This window comes from Drosophila albomicans, chromosome 3 (assembly GCF_009650485.2).
Source record: "Drosophila albomicans strain 15112-1751.03 chromosome 3, ASM965048v2, whole genome shotgun sequence".
NCBI lineage: Eukaryota > Metazoa > Arthropoda > Insecta > Diptera > Drosophilidae > Drosophila > Drosophila albomicans.
Window position 1 is genome coordinate 12,142,458 of NC_047629.2, and position 15,984 is coordinate 12,158,441.

At 40.8% G+C, this 15,984-nt stretch overlaps 1 protein-coding gene across 2 annotated transcripts in view; it reads left to right on the plus strand.

Annotated features, from left to right (window-relative positions):
- LOC117571279 (mucin-4) overlaps nt 1–15,180 on the plus strand; it is a 38,981-nt gene extending 23,801 nt beyond the window's left edge. For both annotated transcript variants that reach the window (XM_052006138.1, XM_052006137.1), the window contains exons 5-9: nt 2,327–3,041; nt 3,125–3,212; nt 9,821–10,228; nt 11,107–11,188; nt 11,250–15,180. In XM_052006138.1, coding sequence (XP_051862098.1) covers nt 2,327–3,041; nt 3,125–3,212; nt 9,821–10,228; nt 11,107–11,188; nt 11,250–14,296 — 4,340 coding nt within the window. In that variant the 3' untranslated portion in view covers nt 14,297–15,180. The remainder of the gene's footprint in view (nt 1–2,326; nt 3,042–3,124; nt 3,213–9,820; nt 10,229–11,106; nt 11,189–11,249) is intronic.
- Nucleotides 15,181–15,984: the final 804 nt, after the last annotated feature.

Consider the following 15,984-nt stretch of genomic DNA (forward strand, 5'->3'; position numbering starts at 1 on the left):
TGATAATAAGAGAAGCTGTATCATTGCTTTCTATGTAAATTAAAAATTCCCTAAGATTGTTCGAATTAAATGTTATTCTGAAAATAATACTTAAATAGAATTACCCGAAATAAAATAAAATACAATTAAAAAAAAAATAAATTACTTTATTTTAAATAAATATTAAAATTAAACAAAGAAGAGTACGAGTATATAATGACATATATATTTTTTTAAGAAAATCATACCAATAAGAATAGTTGTGTTGAGCACATGTAGTTTAAAACTATTTTTCTTCGGAGTTAATCTCTTTAAAAGTCTAAATTGGTCAGCAGTCTTTATTCTTTTTACTTCACTCTGCTTGTACACTACATTAAAAAAAAATTCAATGTAAATTTAAAAACATATTAAGCCATTGACAGCAACTCATTGTATTGAAGTGAAAGAAAATTTAGCAGTAAAGGTTTACAGTCAGTCTTATTGTTGGTGTACTCACCATTAACTTTATCTAGTCGCCAGTATTCATCTGGGATCATGAATGACACAAGCTCAAATGGGAATAGAAATTGAGTCACGTTGGAGGCCATGACATCATGGGTTCCTCTCTGATTCGATGACTGAAGCTCAATGGGAAAATGTAACTCGAAGTACATCATTCGTTACACACTCGAAGTAGGCATTTAATTTAGAATATGGATATGAAACTTAAAGTACATCGCTCGTGTTAATTTACGAATGTTGCAAACGCGAAATGTCGTGTGTCGCGTTTGCTTTGCGATAAATGCGACTCTAATCGTTAATTGACCAATGTAAGCACGGTGCAAAGACGTTAAAAGCGTTTGCTATTTTTTTTTTATTTTGTTTTGCTATTTATCAGCAATACAAATAAACGTTATGAGAGCCCTAAAGTAGAACGCGAATTTACAATACGATTTAATTTAAATTGATGGCGTAGTAAAGCTGTTTAGCTGTTTGATATTTGTGGCACTCTCTGAAACACTTCAGTTCTCGCCTTTCTGACGCTTCACATAACATTTCTCTAGTATTCTTTCCATGGAAATAGAAATTCTTACATACGTATTATATTGATAGATTAGATACGACCTTGCCCAAAAACTACGCAGGCTAGCGTTTGCTCATTCTCTTTCATTTTAATTGATCGCTCTTTCTCTCCCTCTCTCTCTCTCTATATGTGAATTTCATTTAAGTTTTCATTACTTTGGGTGTTCCCATTAGCACATTGACTTTTGCTTATGCCTATTTATGGGCATGTTTTGTCGATCGTTTGCCAATTGAATTGCCTTTTTTTCTTATCAGTCGTGTTGCTGATTTATGACACCAAATTGCTTGCTCGATTTCTGCAAACAATTGCTAAAGATGAAATAAATTCGATTCGCAATAGATATAAGCGCACCCTTTGTGGAAATCTACAAACAGATAACGCCTTAAAAAACTTGATCAACTTTTGACAGTCGCAATCCGATAAACTATTCGAAATGAAGACAATGTGTTTCTTAAATGTAAAGTTGTGCTATTTTCTCTTGATCCTATACACGAATTTTGTTTGTTCAAAAGATGAGCAAAGGAAAATCAAGTAAGAAGTGTTCTTGACAGTGTAATATCTTTAGATATTCTCTAGAAAGAAAAGCGCTGAGATAATATTGATATAGTATTTAGATATTGGGAATATGTATTAGGATAAAATGATTGTTATAATTGAGAATATGTTGCATACAGTAGATCACAGCTTATTTTTGCTTATTTCAAGCATCAACCAATAATTTTAAATCTTCTAAGAGATGTAAATAACTAAAGTAACACAACTTATTTCAATAATCCAAAGATCAGTTATTATAAATACTTAAACAATATTAAAAAAATTTATTTAAAATTCAAAAATATTTATATTTTTATTCATGTATGTACATTTCCTGACTCCACAAAGCTTGAATACTCGTCTATTTTATTCTGACTGAAAGAAACCGAATCGATAAATAAAAATATAAGTCAGAAGCAGGGATCTCTGACTCCATAAAATATATGTGTATATTCCTGATGAGCGACAACAGCTTGTAATAGATAAAGCTATAATATTTTTAGACAGAACTTTTTATATTAATAGCCCAGATATGCATTTCGATATATATTTTAGGTATAGTTAAACGATAATACCGCGGCGGGTATCTCACTTATAACATTTCACTGCAATATCCTCTGAAATACAATTTTCGCAGAGCAAGCTAGGTTTTATTTGTCAGCCCCAAATGTCTGTACTCGAAATTGTTTTTAAATTTTTAACTGTATCCAAATTGAATTGCTTTCCTTCGTTCTCTCGCTGTCCTTGCAGAGCATCAACACCAACTGCAGCAACAGCAGCAGCAGCAGCAGCAGCAACAAAAGCGCCGTCGCTTCCATCCGCTACGCAATTTGCGGCGGATCTTTCGACGACGGACAATCAATAGCGCCGACAGTGCTGTCGTCGGTGCCACTGGAGATTCCTCGGGCGTGGGATCAGTTGTGGGACCCGGTTCGTGCAACACATTGCCGCCACCAGCGAGCAGTTCAAGTGAGAAAAATTTGCGGAGTGTTGCCGCTGGAGATTCGCTTGGGGCATCCGCCTCGTCGCCAGCATCGCCTCTGACCCACCAACAGTTGCACGAAAGCTATCAGACGCAATCGCTGCCCAAGTCCAAATCATACGGCTCCCATCGCGATGAGCTGCTGAGCGTGTTGCTGGGCAAGAAGAGAGCTAGTAAGCAACAGTTGCAATCGCAGTTGCAATCACAGCCGGGTCAAGTACAATCCCATTCCGAGGCCATGTATCAGACGCAACAGCGACAGCAGATGGGCGTGGCCGTCTTCCCAGATTCGCTGGGCATGAGTCGCAGCAGTTACTTTATGGACAAGCGCCATCATCAGCGACAGCTGCGCAGCGTCGGGGATTCTTCGCAGGAGCTGAACAGTGGCGAGGACAGCGGCGCCGCTGGAGGAGCAGTTGCTGACATGTCCGACAGCCAACGCAGCCTCAGCGAGGGTCGACTCCTCGATGTCGATGTGGATGGGTAAGTGATTGACTGAACTACTTACTTATTAAAAATATATATTATACAACTCTTTCTTCATTGTTCTTTCTCGTTTTTTGCAGCGATTACACACGCGAAACCCTTTCGCAATCCCATGACAGCGTCTTCTCTGAGTCAGCGACAGCCAGCAGTCTGTCCATCGTGCTAAAGGTGAGTTCATTTAGAATAATTTAAAAAATTCACAAAAGAGCTTACCGACTTAGCTACACCCTGCATATATTTGTAGTACTATTACTATTAGTATATTTATTTGTTGACAGTAGTTCTTCAATTCTCATCTTGAAAAATCGAACATCGAGTTTATGCAGTATATTGTTTAAATTGAAGAATTCTTTATTTTTTATAATTACACAAAAATCAAACATTTTGTTTTTGTGAAGTTTTTAACCTAATAAAATAAAAACACTAACATATTATACTCTTTAGTAAGTATTTGCCAATCTTCTTTCTAAAAAGTAATAAAATAAAAATAATAAAATACTATACTATTTAGTATATTTCTATTTTGATTTGTCAAAAGCGATTATGAAAATTTAAATAATTTACGCTTTTAGCTAAAAGATACAACAGAAGTGTTAATTAATGATAAATATAAGATGTGATCACTTATTGTTAGATTCAGCAGAAGAAACGACTAATGAATAAGAGCAAAGTAAAAGTCAAGTACGAAAAATGTTAGGAACATATGCGACATTTCTTCTGAAGTGCTTTTCATATACTATAACTATTCCATAATATATCATAAATATATTCATAATATAATCAAGACTTAGGGAATGCAGACAATTCGTATACTTTTAAGTTCAAATCAAAAATGGTTAAAACCTATTATACATTTTTTACAATATAAAATAATAGAGTATTCATTCTTCTGCCACCCAACTACAATTAATCGCGTTATGAATATCGTGCCAGCGGACAGTTAACGCAATAGACTGGTATTATTTGTATAAGTAGCAGAAAAATAAACGAGAAAACTCATTATTAATTCTTGGCCTAAAGGAAACTCTTTACTCGCAAATTATATTTTAGGGGTTCGTTTATATCGATCCAAATTCCATAATCCAGGCGCACAATTAGCCATGACTCATGTCGTGCCCACTGGGGCTTCTTTCCCTATCCCCAAATAATGGGACAAAGGGTCAGCTGATGATATATCGTATTCATGAATTTATGCCTCCAAAAAAATTCTTGTTGTTATTGCGCTGTTGTGTTGCAATCATTTCAATTGAATTTAATCAAATTCAATTTACTCGCATGTTTATTGTGCTTTGTTGGGTTTTCGGGAGATTGAACTTTGATGCAGACTGCTGCTGACTCAGCTGAAATGTGACTGACTGACTTCTTCTGAGAGTTGGCCAAACTGTGAAAATTTTGAAATTATCTAACAGCGATGCTAAGAGATGAGCTTGAGCTTGAGCTTGTGTGTGGTGTCGTTGGCCGCGCTAGTTTTGACTGCATAATCGGCAACCAAACGTTGAAAAGTCGTGAAACAAGAAGCCGCAAGCCAGAAGAAGAAGACACCACACACACGCGCTGCACCACCGCAAAAAACACCGCAACGTAACTGGAAACGAAAGCCGAATGAACGCCTTACACTCTCTCTCTCTCCACCCTCGAGTCGATGCGAGTCGACTTGACTCGATTACTCCCCTGGCCACTTTTGGCCAACTGCAGCGCGTGGCCAACAGCAATGTGTGGCTTCTTCCAGGTCTGCTCCCCACTTCTCCTTCTCCTCCTCCTCCTCCCCACCCTCTTTGCCATTCGTTGCACTGTTTCTAATGCTTCTTTCTGGCCAAACGAGTTACTGACTCTCTGTGCTGCACTCGCTTCTTGTTATTCCACTTTTTTCCACTTGACTGTCAGTTGCTTCCCAGTCAGCTCCCCTTCCTCTCCCTCTACTTCTCCTAGTTCCATTGGAGAGTCTCTGGTCTCGGTCTCAGTCGAGTCTCAGTCCAGCTGGCGGCTTATTTGCCAACCTGGTTAGCAAATAAATCGCATTTCTTTGCTGTGTTTCTATGCTATTGAACTCCTGGCGAGTTTTCCGCTAAATCAGTTTGCTTTCAGTCACTTGCATGTCCACATCGCTCTCTGTCGATCTTCGATTCATCATCGATGCTGCTCCAATGGCATCCAACAGCATATAGCAAATAACAAATAGAAATTCAACATTTAATAAACTAAACAAACTTCTGTGTTGTGTGTTTTGTGTTGTGTAAAAAAATAATCAACTAAAATAATAATAGTATTTATTATTGTTCTTGTGCTTGTGCTTGAATATCAACAAAAGTGCGCTGATAGTTGCAGTTCAACGCGTTATCTTTGAACCGGTTTCAAAAGTGACAACCAAGACTTGTCACAGTCTTTGTGGCAGATTAATAATAGAAAAGGAAACAATCTAGTTGACGGCCATAATGGGGCAGGCATTCAATTTTCACTCAATCTGCAGACAGTCTGCAGTCTTTGGACTGCACTTCATACTTAGAGAGTGCAGACTGATGAGAGTTTTGATTCGGGGGGAACTCAAGGCGATGTCATTTCTCACGCTTTGCTTTAATTACATCTCGAACCTGTTGACCGACTGACTCTCTTCCTGTCTCACCTGCTGACAACTGTGTCCAACTCTCCATCTGTCATCACACTATCAAATGCAAATAAATTCACTCGTAGGCAAATAAAACAACATTTGCAATCGACCCACAAACATACTCATATATGGTCATTTCGCATATGTTGAAAGTGGACTTTTGCCTCAGACTTCCTGCTCATTCGTTCGCCTGGACGAGTCTCCTTTGTGTGTTGCATAAGTCTCCCATTTGAATTTGAGTTTGGATTTGGATTTGAATTACCTTTTTTGGGTATTTCGCAGCAGCTGCTGTCGCTGAATAGATCCCGAATATTTCCCCATCTTGAATGCAGCTTGCAACTCAGGTTCTTTTATCGAATTGTCTTCATTCGATTTGCGTAATTGAAGATCAGGTTTGCTTAACACTTTCTTAGCGAGCGTTTCCTAGAAAGAAACAAGTTATCTCTCTCTACTTCTATATTATACTTTTGCCGTTATCAAGCATTTATTGAGCAACCGTGATCTTTTGATTAAATCAGATTGCAGTGTTGTGATTTCTGGCTTATCTAACTGACGGCATTTTTTGCATGTCTGATTTCAACAACACATTTTTCTTTCTTTACAAATTCTCTTTCTATGTAGAAGAAGGATATTGTAACTTTGTGCAGACAGAAGGATCTATCTTCGATCTCATTAAGTATATATATTTTTCAGCGTCAACAGCCAAGACGTACATATATTGTAAAGACTATAAAAGATATAGATACAATTCTTTATTGACTACACTTGTTATAGTTGCATACAGATTTCTGCAAGTTTGTTTTGATCATTTCATTTAAGAACGAATAGAATACGAATTTTTACAGCTGTAGTCTCAATTTTTGGCACTCTAAAACCTATATTCTTTATAAATCCTGTTTTTGATTTATTTACAATCAGATTAAAGAAATTATTTAAGAGTCGAATGTAACTTTCTTACTTGCTTCCTCATTGTATATATCTCGAATCTATATATATGACGAATTCTCTCAAATAATTCTTTTTAGCTATCTTAATTTTTCTTGCGAATCCTGTGAATTCAATATATTTAGTTGGAGTTTTCTTCTTTTGAAATCTTTATGTGTCCCCTCTAAACATTCTTTCTAGCTCTCTACAGTCCTCTTCCTCTCTTACATTCTTTCTCCCTCTCTCTCTCTTTCGCTCTACTTTATATTATTTATACCATATATTTTATACATGTCGAACAATTCTTCGCTGTTATTGGTGCAAATTGTTATGATTTCATTTGCATAATTAAAGACATAGTTTGCTTTCTAGTGTTGTTTCCTTCCTCTAGTTGACTCCCTCTCTCTTCCACCAACTCTCTCTCTCTCTCCCACTCTATTCTTCTCTCTTCCTCTTTCCATCTCCCTCTCTTTCTGCAACAGATGGCAGTTGGTGCTGTTGTAATCAAACGGGGGCGGTCGACTGCTACCCGCTGCTTGCGGCACACTGCTTCTGCCTGCCGCATACCGCATGCCGCAAGTTGCAAGTTGCATGCTAGGCCAGTGGCTAGGCGGTTGGCCCACTCACGAAGTGTGCCAATAAATCAGCGAATGTGACGAGTTAGCTGCCAGCGAAGCGAAGCGAGTTGTAGCTAAATCCGAGTCCCAGGGCAAATCCATGTGGCAGGTAGCTGTGGCAAAACAGACACCGCTTGAGTCCCTTACCAAGTTGCAAACCATTAAAAGGGTGCTCTACCTGTGAGCCACACTTTTGGCAATGATAATTAGCAGTCAGCAGCCAGCAGCGAGAAGAGCAGATGTGTTAATAGATTTGCATTCGCTTGCTTGTTGACGATGCTCACTCTATTTCGGGGAAGACATGACGAAGGCCATTGAACTCACTGTGCGATATAATACAATTGCGTTGTAGACACAATATGATGTGTGAGAATGCTCTTGTTGAGTGTGAACGAGATTTAATGACTACAGAATGCTCTAAACTAATATATATATACATATAAATCTACATTATAGATTCTATATTTAAGCTAGAAGAAACGTTGACAATCTACGAATAGAGAAACTAGATAAAGTCAGATACTCGCTACCCATTATTCTTAAAATATACCAAAATTAGCAAATATAGTATTACTATTAGTGCGTTACTAATATTAAAAGTATACCGAATTAACAGACCACAAAATATAATATTAAAGTTTATGTATAGATGTAGTAAAATAAAGTACAAAATATACTAGATTGTCAACCAAAGCAATAAAGACCCCACTGATGCAGATCTTTTTTGCAATATACAATTATTAATTCGATGGTATAAAAGCTAATTTCTAAAAATTACTATAGTTTAAGAACTTTTGGATCTTAACAATGATTTTGTAAACACGAATACGAAATTTAAGAATTCTATTCAACAAGATTTATGTTATAAATTTTCATTTAAAGATTGAAATTACTTCTTTCAAGATTAAACCTATCGGTTGCGTTTAAACGCCGTTTTCTTTGTTCCGCTTTTCACACATTCCAAACTAAAGTAATAATTATGTAATCAAGAAATAAAATGTGTTATAGTATACTGCAAACTAGTTTGTAAATATAACGACCAATAACTGTGTACTAAATTACTTTTCGTTATTAGAAAGAGATACGACATTTGAATATTAACATTATCTTTGACTGATAGCTCATTATAACATATACTATACTTTATGTTATAGGGACTAAATATTTGGGATACACACATTGGTAGATAAGAAAACGGGTGACTAAAGAGACATTTTGACACTGATAAAGTATTTAAATAGATTTTTCAAACCAAAGATGTCTCACAATCTATTACATATGCTATCGCATAACTCAAAGACTCGCATTTCAATAGCTGCAGGGTATAAAAGTGTGCTTGTAGTTAATGTATGTGCAAGGTCTTTAACCTGGCAGAGACTAACACTTAATCCTCACGGTTTGGAGGCCGAAAATAGACGCCAAGTACAGCTATTGGTGTTATTAAGTATAAGTTGGATCCTCAGCACCCGTCACTCCCCCTTCTTAGACTTCTCCTCCCTCTGTTGCGCTCGTGTCATGCTCCATCAACGCGCTGATTAATGAAACGGGAAAAGAAACTGGATGCAAATCCATAAGGAAGCTAAGCAACAAGAGACAGCCGCGAGTTAGTTGAATTTGTTTACAGTTTGGATGCTGTAAATTCTTGAAACCGAGTCCGGATCGATCGAGGCGTACCCTTGAAATATGCTAACGACGCCGCAGTTGTTGTTGCTGCTGCTGCTGCTGTGATTGTGCGATGACAATAAACAGATTCCCAGTGTCTACATAGAGAGCGTTGTTGTCTGCCTGCCTGCCTGCCCTGCGCCCAATTATGTTGGACTAGGTAAAAAGTCGGTGGCGGCGGCAACGACGATGCCATTTCACAAGCGTCGCATTGCTGTTGTTATAATTGTGGCATGTTGCTGTTGCATCTGTCGAGGGTGCAACTACATCTGCGGCCTGCTGCCTGCGTTCCGTCCGTCTGTCTGCGTCTTGCCCTGCGTTGCGACGTCTTCGTTTGTTTTCTCAGTTGCACGTTGCACTTGGAGCTGATCACAACGTTCGCTTGCCGCACCGCACAGTGTGTTGCATGAAAGTGAAATCTAACAGATCGCGTGTCTGCACCACAACAATAGCCCTTATTAGTTAATTACAAGAGAGTGCGAGAGTGAGAGCGGGCGGCAAAGAAAGCTTTGTCAAGCACTGTCAATAGTTTTTCGAAATGGTAGCCGGAAGTGCGGGCACCCGCAGCAAGCCAGTCCAGGGCAATCCCTTCCAGCTGTCGTTCTCGGTAAGCGCACATAGAGTGTTGAATGTACAAGCACAAGCCACAAGACACAATCAATATGAATAATATGTGAATAATGTGAATAACAATTTGCAATTAGCGCTTCATTTGGTGCCTCTGCCTTGCGACGAGGCACTCGCAATGATTGACTTTAAACAGAATCCCTTCAAGATGCGACTGAATGGCTCCTCCTCAGGAGGAGAGAGCCGCCTCAGTCGCAGCTGCCTGCGAGCGCGTCTCGTGTTTCGCTGGAAGAGCTGGGTAAAGCCCTAATCCCTAACAGAGCTTCAAACGATATTTCCCAACAATCTAAGCACTGTTTTCTTTACTAATCTGCTCTTTTATCTTTACTTTTTACTTACAGGCGGAGCTCACCGATGTTCTGCGCAAGCGTCGCAATCGTCCGGATGCCTCTGATGAGGATTTGGGTCTGCCTCGCAGTCCGGCGTCGCCACAGCGTCATGCAGCCGCCGGACAGAGTCGCAAGACAGCTGGCTATCAGTCTCGAGTCGCCACTCAGGGTCACGAGGTGTCCTCATTGAGTCTGCTGAGCTCCAACAGCACCGATGGCGAGGACAGCAGCCAAAGCCATAGACAGCTGATGTGTAAGTCGATGAGCTCCGACATTCTGCGCTCCCATGCACCCGATGAGCAAGTGGATGGCGTCAGTCTGGACCGTCAGCGATTGTCGCATGCGGCGGCCAAGCACAAGATGGCCATCAGGCCGGCCAAGAAGAAGGGTCCCAGCCGGCAGCACAGGAGAACTCTTGAGGTAAGTCGAGTGTCAAAGGAAGTGTTATTACTTTAAAGTTTGAATTGGCAATTAAGTAATAGTAAGTGTCTCGGTTACATCATTGTTTTCTACCTTGCTTATTTGAGTTTTTCTAAATCAGTTTCTGTCTCCCTCGTTAAGCTATCCCTAAAAGTTCCATTGATCTTATAAGCATTATTGCGAGTTCTTTATACATATGGTTGAGTTTCTTAAGGGTTTCCCTTTAACGTGTGATTAGCTAGTTAAGCTATGGTTAGCATCTCTGTTACATCATTGTTTTCTACCCTTAGGCTATTTTCCTTTAATTTTATTAAGAGTTTTTCTTAAAAATTAGGGCTACTTATTATAAAAATCAATGCAGGTCTCATTCTGTTCTTTATTGCACTCTATAATCTTCTCTTTTGTTTATGAGTTGTCTAAATTTTCGTATATTTTCCTCTGCTCTATTTTACTCAAAAACTTCTACACATTTCTTGTAGCAAATGGTAATATTTTTGGAAGCTATTTTTTAATTTTAACGAATTCTTCAAATGCTAAAATATTTTCCAATTTTTATTGTCTAAGAATTGAAATGTTAATTGTTTCACTTGAAGACTCTAATTCTTCCAATACTAAAATATTCTTACTGGTCGTGGTTTAAAATGCTTTTTCAATGAAAAAGTTAAGAAAAAGTAAATAAAAAATACGAAACTTATAAAGAAATTATGAAAAATAGAATTAGATTAAAACAAGTAAGAAAGGCGCAGTCCAGAGTGCTCGCAAAAATACTAAAAATATACTAAAAGCTATATTTGATATAGTACTACATTTAAAAGATACCATAGAATATAATACAATGCTAAATATACACATAATCAACTTTTCTATCTCTGTTGTAGTCTTCGATACCGGAGGCCAATGAGGAGTTGGCCAAATTTGGACAGACGCAGCTGCAAAATCCCAGCCTTAGGGCTGTCAAAGGTGAGTTTAAGATTGAGACCTATAAAATGAACTTTTCTTTATTAATATTCACTCTTTGTAGAAACCGATCTTAAGAGCAAAACACGCTCTCTCCCGCCGGGCAGCAGTTTGACTGCCACAAGCAACGTCACTGCCACTGCCACCAACTCCACTTCTACTTCCAACTCCAGCTCCATTTCTAGTTCTCACATGCGTAGCAAGACAATCGAGCAGAAGAAGGCAACAACAATCACCACAATCAATAGCAGCAACAGCAGCAACAGCAACAGCAACAACAAAAGCGAGCAACACATGACAAGCACTTCGAGCACATCGACAACATCTTCGTCCGCCTTTGGACTGCGTGCACTGACCTTCAAGGCGGCCAATTCCCTGTTCGATGGCCGCGGCGAATCCTCCACCGATGGCGACGACATCAGCAGCCAGCCATCGGACTCGGATCCCGGCTTTCTGCGTCGCCTGATGCAACGCAATTCGAAGCGCAGCATTGCGCGTGCCAACGATGGAGTCGAAGATCTCGATGCCACACACAATGTGGCCAAGAAGCTTCAGATCTCCACATCGTGCCTGGAGGCAACGCAACGCGAACCCATCCCAGTGCCCAACAAATCGAAGAGCGCCACATCGCATGAGCAGCACATTCAGGAGACGCGTCAGAACATCAAGCGGGAGATCCAACAGGAGGGCAAACACGGTCTCAATGCCATGGTCAGCAACTATGGAGTGCATCCACAGCCGCCGACAGCGGTCAAGCCCAAGTCTGGGCCTGCGGCAAGGCAACGTTATCTGCCCCAAGAGCTGGCGCAGCACGAGAACACAGCCAGCGATGTGACCAGTCTGCTATCGAAGCAGTCGCGTGGCAACGACACTTTCCAATCCACGGCTTTGGTGCGCGAGCAGACGCAGTTGAAGACAACGGAGATCGCAACGACAACATCAACGACAACGACTTCCACACACTTTGAGCGCAAGCCACGCATTGTGGGACTCAGCGCCTTTCAGCAGAAGCTGTCGCGTTCGAGTGACTCGATGGGACAGCACTCGAGCTCCTCGAATTCGCTGGAGACGAGCACCGATGAACCGTCTCCACTTTATTACGAGGAGAAGCAACGCAAGATGGTGGAGAAATCGCGCAGTTTTCGCAACTATCAGGAGGAGCGCGAGAGCAGCGCTCACGAAGCGTTGGCCGTGCACAACAATATGCCCAGTTTGCCGGATCTATCGATCAGCTTCCGTGTGCCAGCCTCGTACTACAGCAAACAGCAGCTGTCATCGCCGTCGCCGCAGTCCCCGATGTCCCCAATGTCGCCCATGTCGCCGAGTGCCAAGTGCGCCTCGCTGGGCTTCGAGATCAACGACAACAAGTTGCTGCAAGCGCGCGCCGAGTCCACGGGCAAGTTGCCCAGTCCGGCGAAGCTGTCGCCACAGCGCAGCACCACGTTGCTGGTGTCGAATCCACATCCCACTCCCAGTGCCAGCTCCACCAGCATCTCACAGATCGAGCAGAACATTGATTTGATTGTCAAGTCGCCGTTGATAAGCGTCTTACGCAAATCGGGTGCGGTAAATGAGCAAGTCAGCTTGGAGCAGCAGCAGCCACCGCAGCGACCCAAGGTACTTGAGCTGAAGCAGACCACAAGCATAGCCATCAAGGAGCCGAAGCCAGCGAGCAGTCCACCCAGCACGCCAGGCAAAGCAACAACTCAAGCTGAGACACAGCCCGAGTTCATGAAGATCCAGCTGAATCGCGTAGATCAGGCGCGTCTGCACAACAAGTCCAATCATCTGGTGCTGGCCAAGAATGTGAAGTCGCCAGCTGAGCGCAGCCAGAGTAGCGATGATCTGAGTATGCGGCGATTAAGTGGCGACAGCACTGGCAGCATACAGATTGTGGAGCGCAGTCCAACGAAGATGGCAACTCCAGCGTCGCCATCGCCAGCAGCAGCAACCACACCTCACAGTATTAGCCAACAACAGCGCGCTGTTAGCGCCAACAGCTTGCGCTCCAGCTATGTGAGCACCAGTTCGGGGAGCAGCGCTGGCAGTAGCGAGCTGCTTGCTGCCTCGCCCAGCACACCAAAGAAGCCAGTCGAGATTGTGGACAGCGTGCAGAGCAATCGCTTTTCGCTGGAGGAACGCAAGCGTCTGTTCCTCAACGAGGATAAAGCGCAGACGGATCGCAAGCTGGTCGAGCTGCGCTATGAGCGCAAGAAGTCCATCAACGAGGAGTTGCAGCGCAAGACTGAAACCGCAGCTGCCACTCCAGTCTCTCCCATCTCGCCAGTCAGTCCAGTGACGCCTGTGACTCCCGTTTCGCCCGGGGATCAATCCAATGGCAATGTTGTGGTGCTGCGCAAGAAATCTTTTGCCAGTAGCAACAATGGCAACAGCAACAGTTTGACAGCAACTGCAACGCCAATTGCTGCTGCTGCCAACAGTCAGGAGGATGGCACACCGGAGCTGATGAAAGTCTTTGCTCGGCGTTCGCTTAAAGTCAAGGATGACGATGCGGTGGCCATGGCTCAGGTGGCGGTGGCCACGCACAAGAAGATCACCAATGGCAGCCAGAGCGTTGACAGCGACAAGGAGAATCATTCCAACAGCGAGGAGAAGCTCGACAAAATGCTGCCCAAGTACGAAGCACAGCTTAGTCTGGAGACGCCACGAAATCACGCACAAAGTCATGCGCCCGTTCAGACGCAATCGAGTGTCAGCAATCGCAGCTCGGTGGCCGATTTTCGCAATCTCAATAACAACCAACAGCCAACCGGACAAAAGTTGGCCAATCTGCCGCCCATCAAGGTCAGCAATGTGCGCAACAACAACACGAATGTGGCCAACAACAAGGCGAACAGTCAGAGCCACAGTCCGAGCGTTAAGTCGGCCAACGAGCGTTACTCGCTGCAGCTGAAGCAGGCAACGCCAGCAACTGTTGCTGTCACAGCAACAGCAACAGTCGCCGCGACTGTAAAATCAACTGCAGTTGAGGCAGAGACAGAAGCCACGCCCACCAAGGCAATTGAACGCTCGGCGACAGTGGGCGAGTTCAAGGGCATTCTTCAGCGACGCGCCGAGTGGGAGCAGCGAGTGAAAGAGGCGCTCAAATAAAAGCGCTGTTAATTAACAGAGCAAACGCTGTTAGTTAACAGCGCAACATGCTGATCATGACTCCAAGTGCTTTTGTCTAGTGATGCTCTCTAGTGTAATACTAAACAATAAACCATTCTGAATGCAAAACATCCCCATCCCAAAAAAAGAAACAGTCTCCACACTCATTCGCCAGCACTCGTTAATGCATAGCGAGAAGCGATTAAAAAGAGTACGAGAGTAACGAGTACTCGGATCCAAAGAAACGAGTGGGAGACTCGACTCCGCGATCGATCTTCAAAATGATTACTTTAAAGGCTTTTCAACATAGTATCATACATAGTTCGAGTTTAAATTGTTTGTGCAAGTCAAAATATTATATAACATGTAATAATAATCAGAATAAAAAACAAAACACAAAAACTATAATATACAAATTTAAGGACTGTGAGTAAAATTTACAAAAATCTTTTTATGATATTCGAACGATTCGATCTAATTCGCTGTAAAGTTGATATTCTTCTCTAATCTTAATATCTTAGACATACCTAAGCTAGTTACATAAATACATAAATGCGAGCTTTCAAACCAGGAACAGTTTACATACAATACATGAACTTATTAATGACTACAATAAATATATATAATATCTGTAATAGCATTTAATCTATTATTTTCATACTCATACACATCATATACAAAACAAACAATACTATAAATGCATGTATATTATTAATATATCGTATATATTGACAATTGTTGCTGTTGGAATTGGTAAACTGTTCAAGTTTGTGCAAATCTGTTACAAATCTATTTACGAATTGTTCATCAATAATACAAATCGACAACCTGTACGCTCGCTGGAGCAATATTCCAACCATATACAAATAAAAAACCCTTCAATACAATAAATACCTGGTGAAAATGTGTACGATTTAATGTCTTGGCAATTGGGAAACTATTAAAGTTACCAGCTGGCATCATAAAAGATTATTTGCAGAACGTTGGCGTAGACATGGCATGACTTGATGTCTCTGTCTGGAAACTACACAAGTCAACAACATTTTGGGTAATAAACACAAATATTTTGAGGAATATGAATATTTTAAGTGCTATTCCCTGTGAATGAATAAAAATGGGTATTGTAAATTTGCTCGACGGGCAACATAAATCATTATGAAGAATTCTTCTTAAATTCTAAAGAACTAAGTGTATATACATATATATATCAATGTTTTCGGTTGATAAACATAAAAGTTATTGCGAAAAAATTCTACAATAATATTCCCATTTAAATAACACATATTTATACACGGTATCTATAGAGCAGAAAGGTATTTAAACTCTGCGCCAAATGCATCTAATAGGCAGATCATATAAAATAAATGTATTTTTGATCAACGTAATAAGTCGGGTCTTAATTTCTGAGGTTGACAATTTGGAATTTTGTATAATATTTTGTGTTCTGTGATATATACGAAATATTCCTTTTATTATATGGTAGTATTTTCCCGTATTTTTTACAATTTGGTGTATATTAAGTAGTACCTTTTGGTTCGTTGTAGTATTTTTTGGGTATATTTGTCGGTATATTTTAATATTAATATTATATATTAATTAGCAGGTATCTTCTACTCAAACAGTCTTACTCTTTTTAATGAATAAAACACAGGCAAATTATTGCTGTATTATTTTCAAAATATACCAAA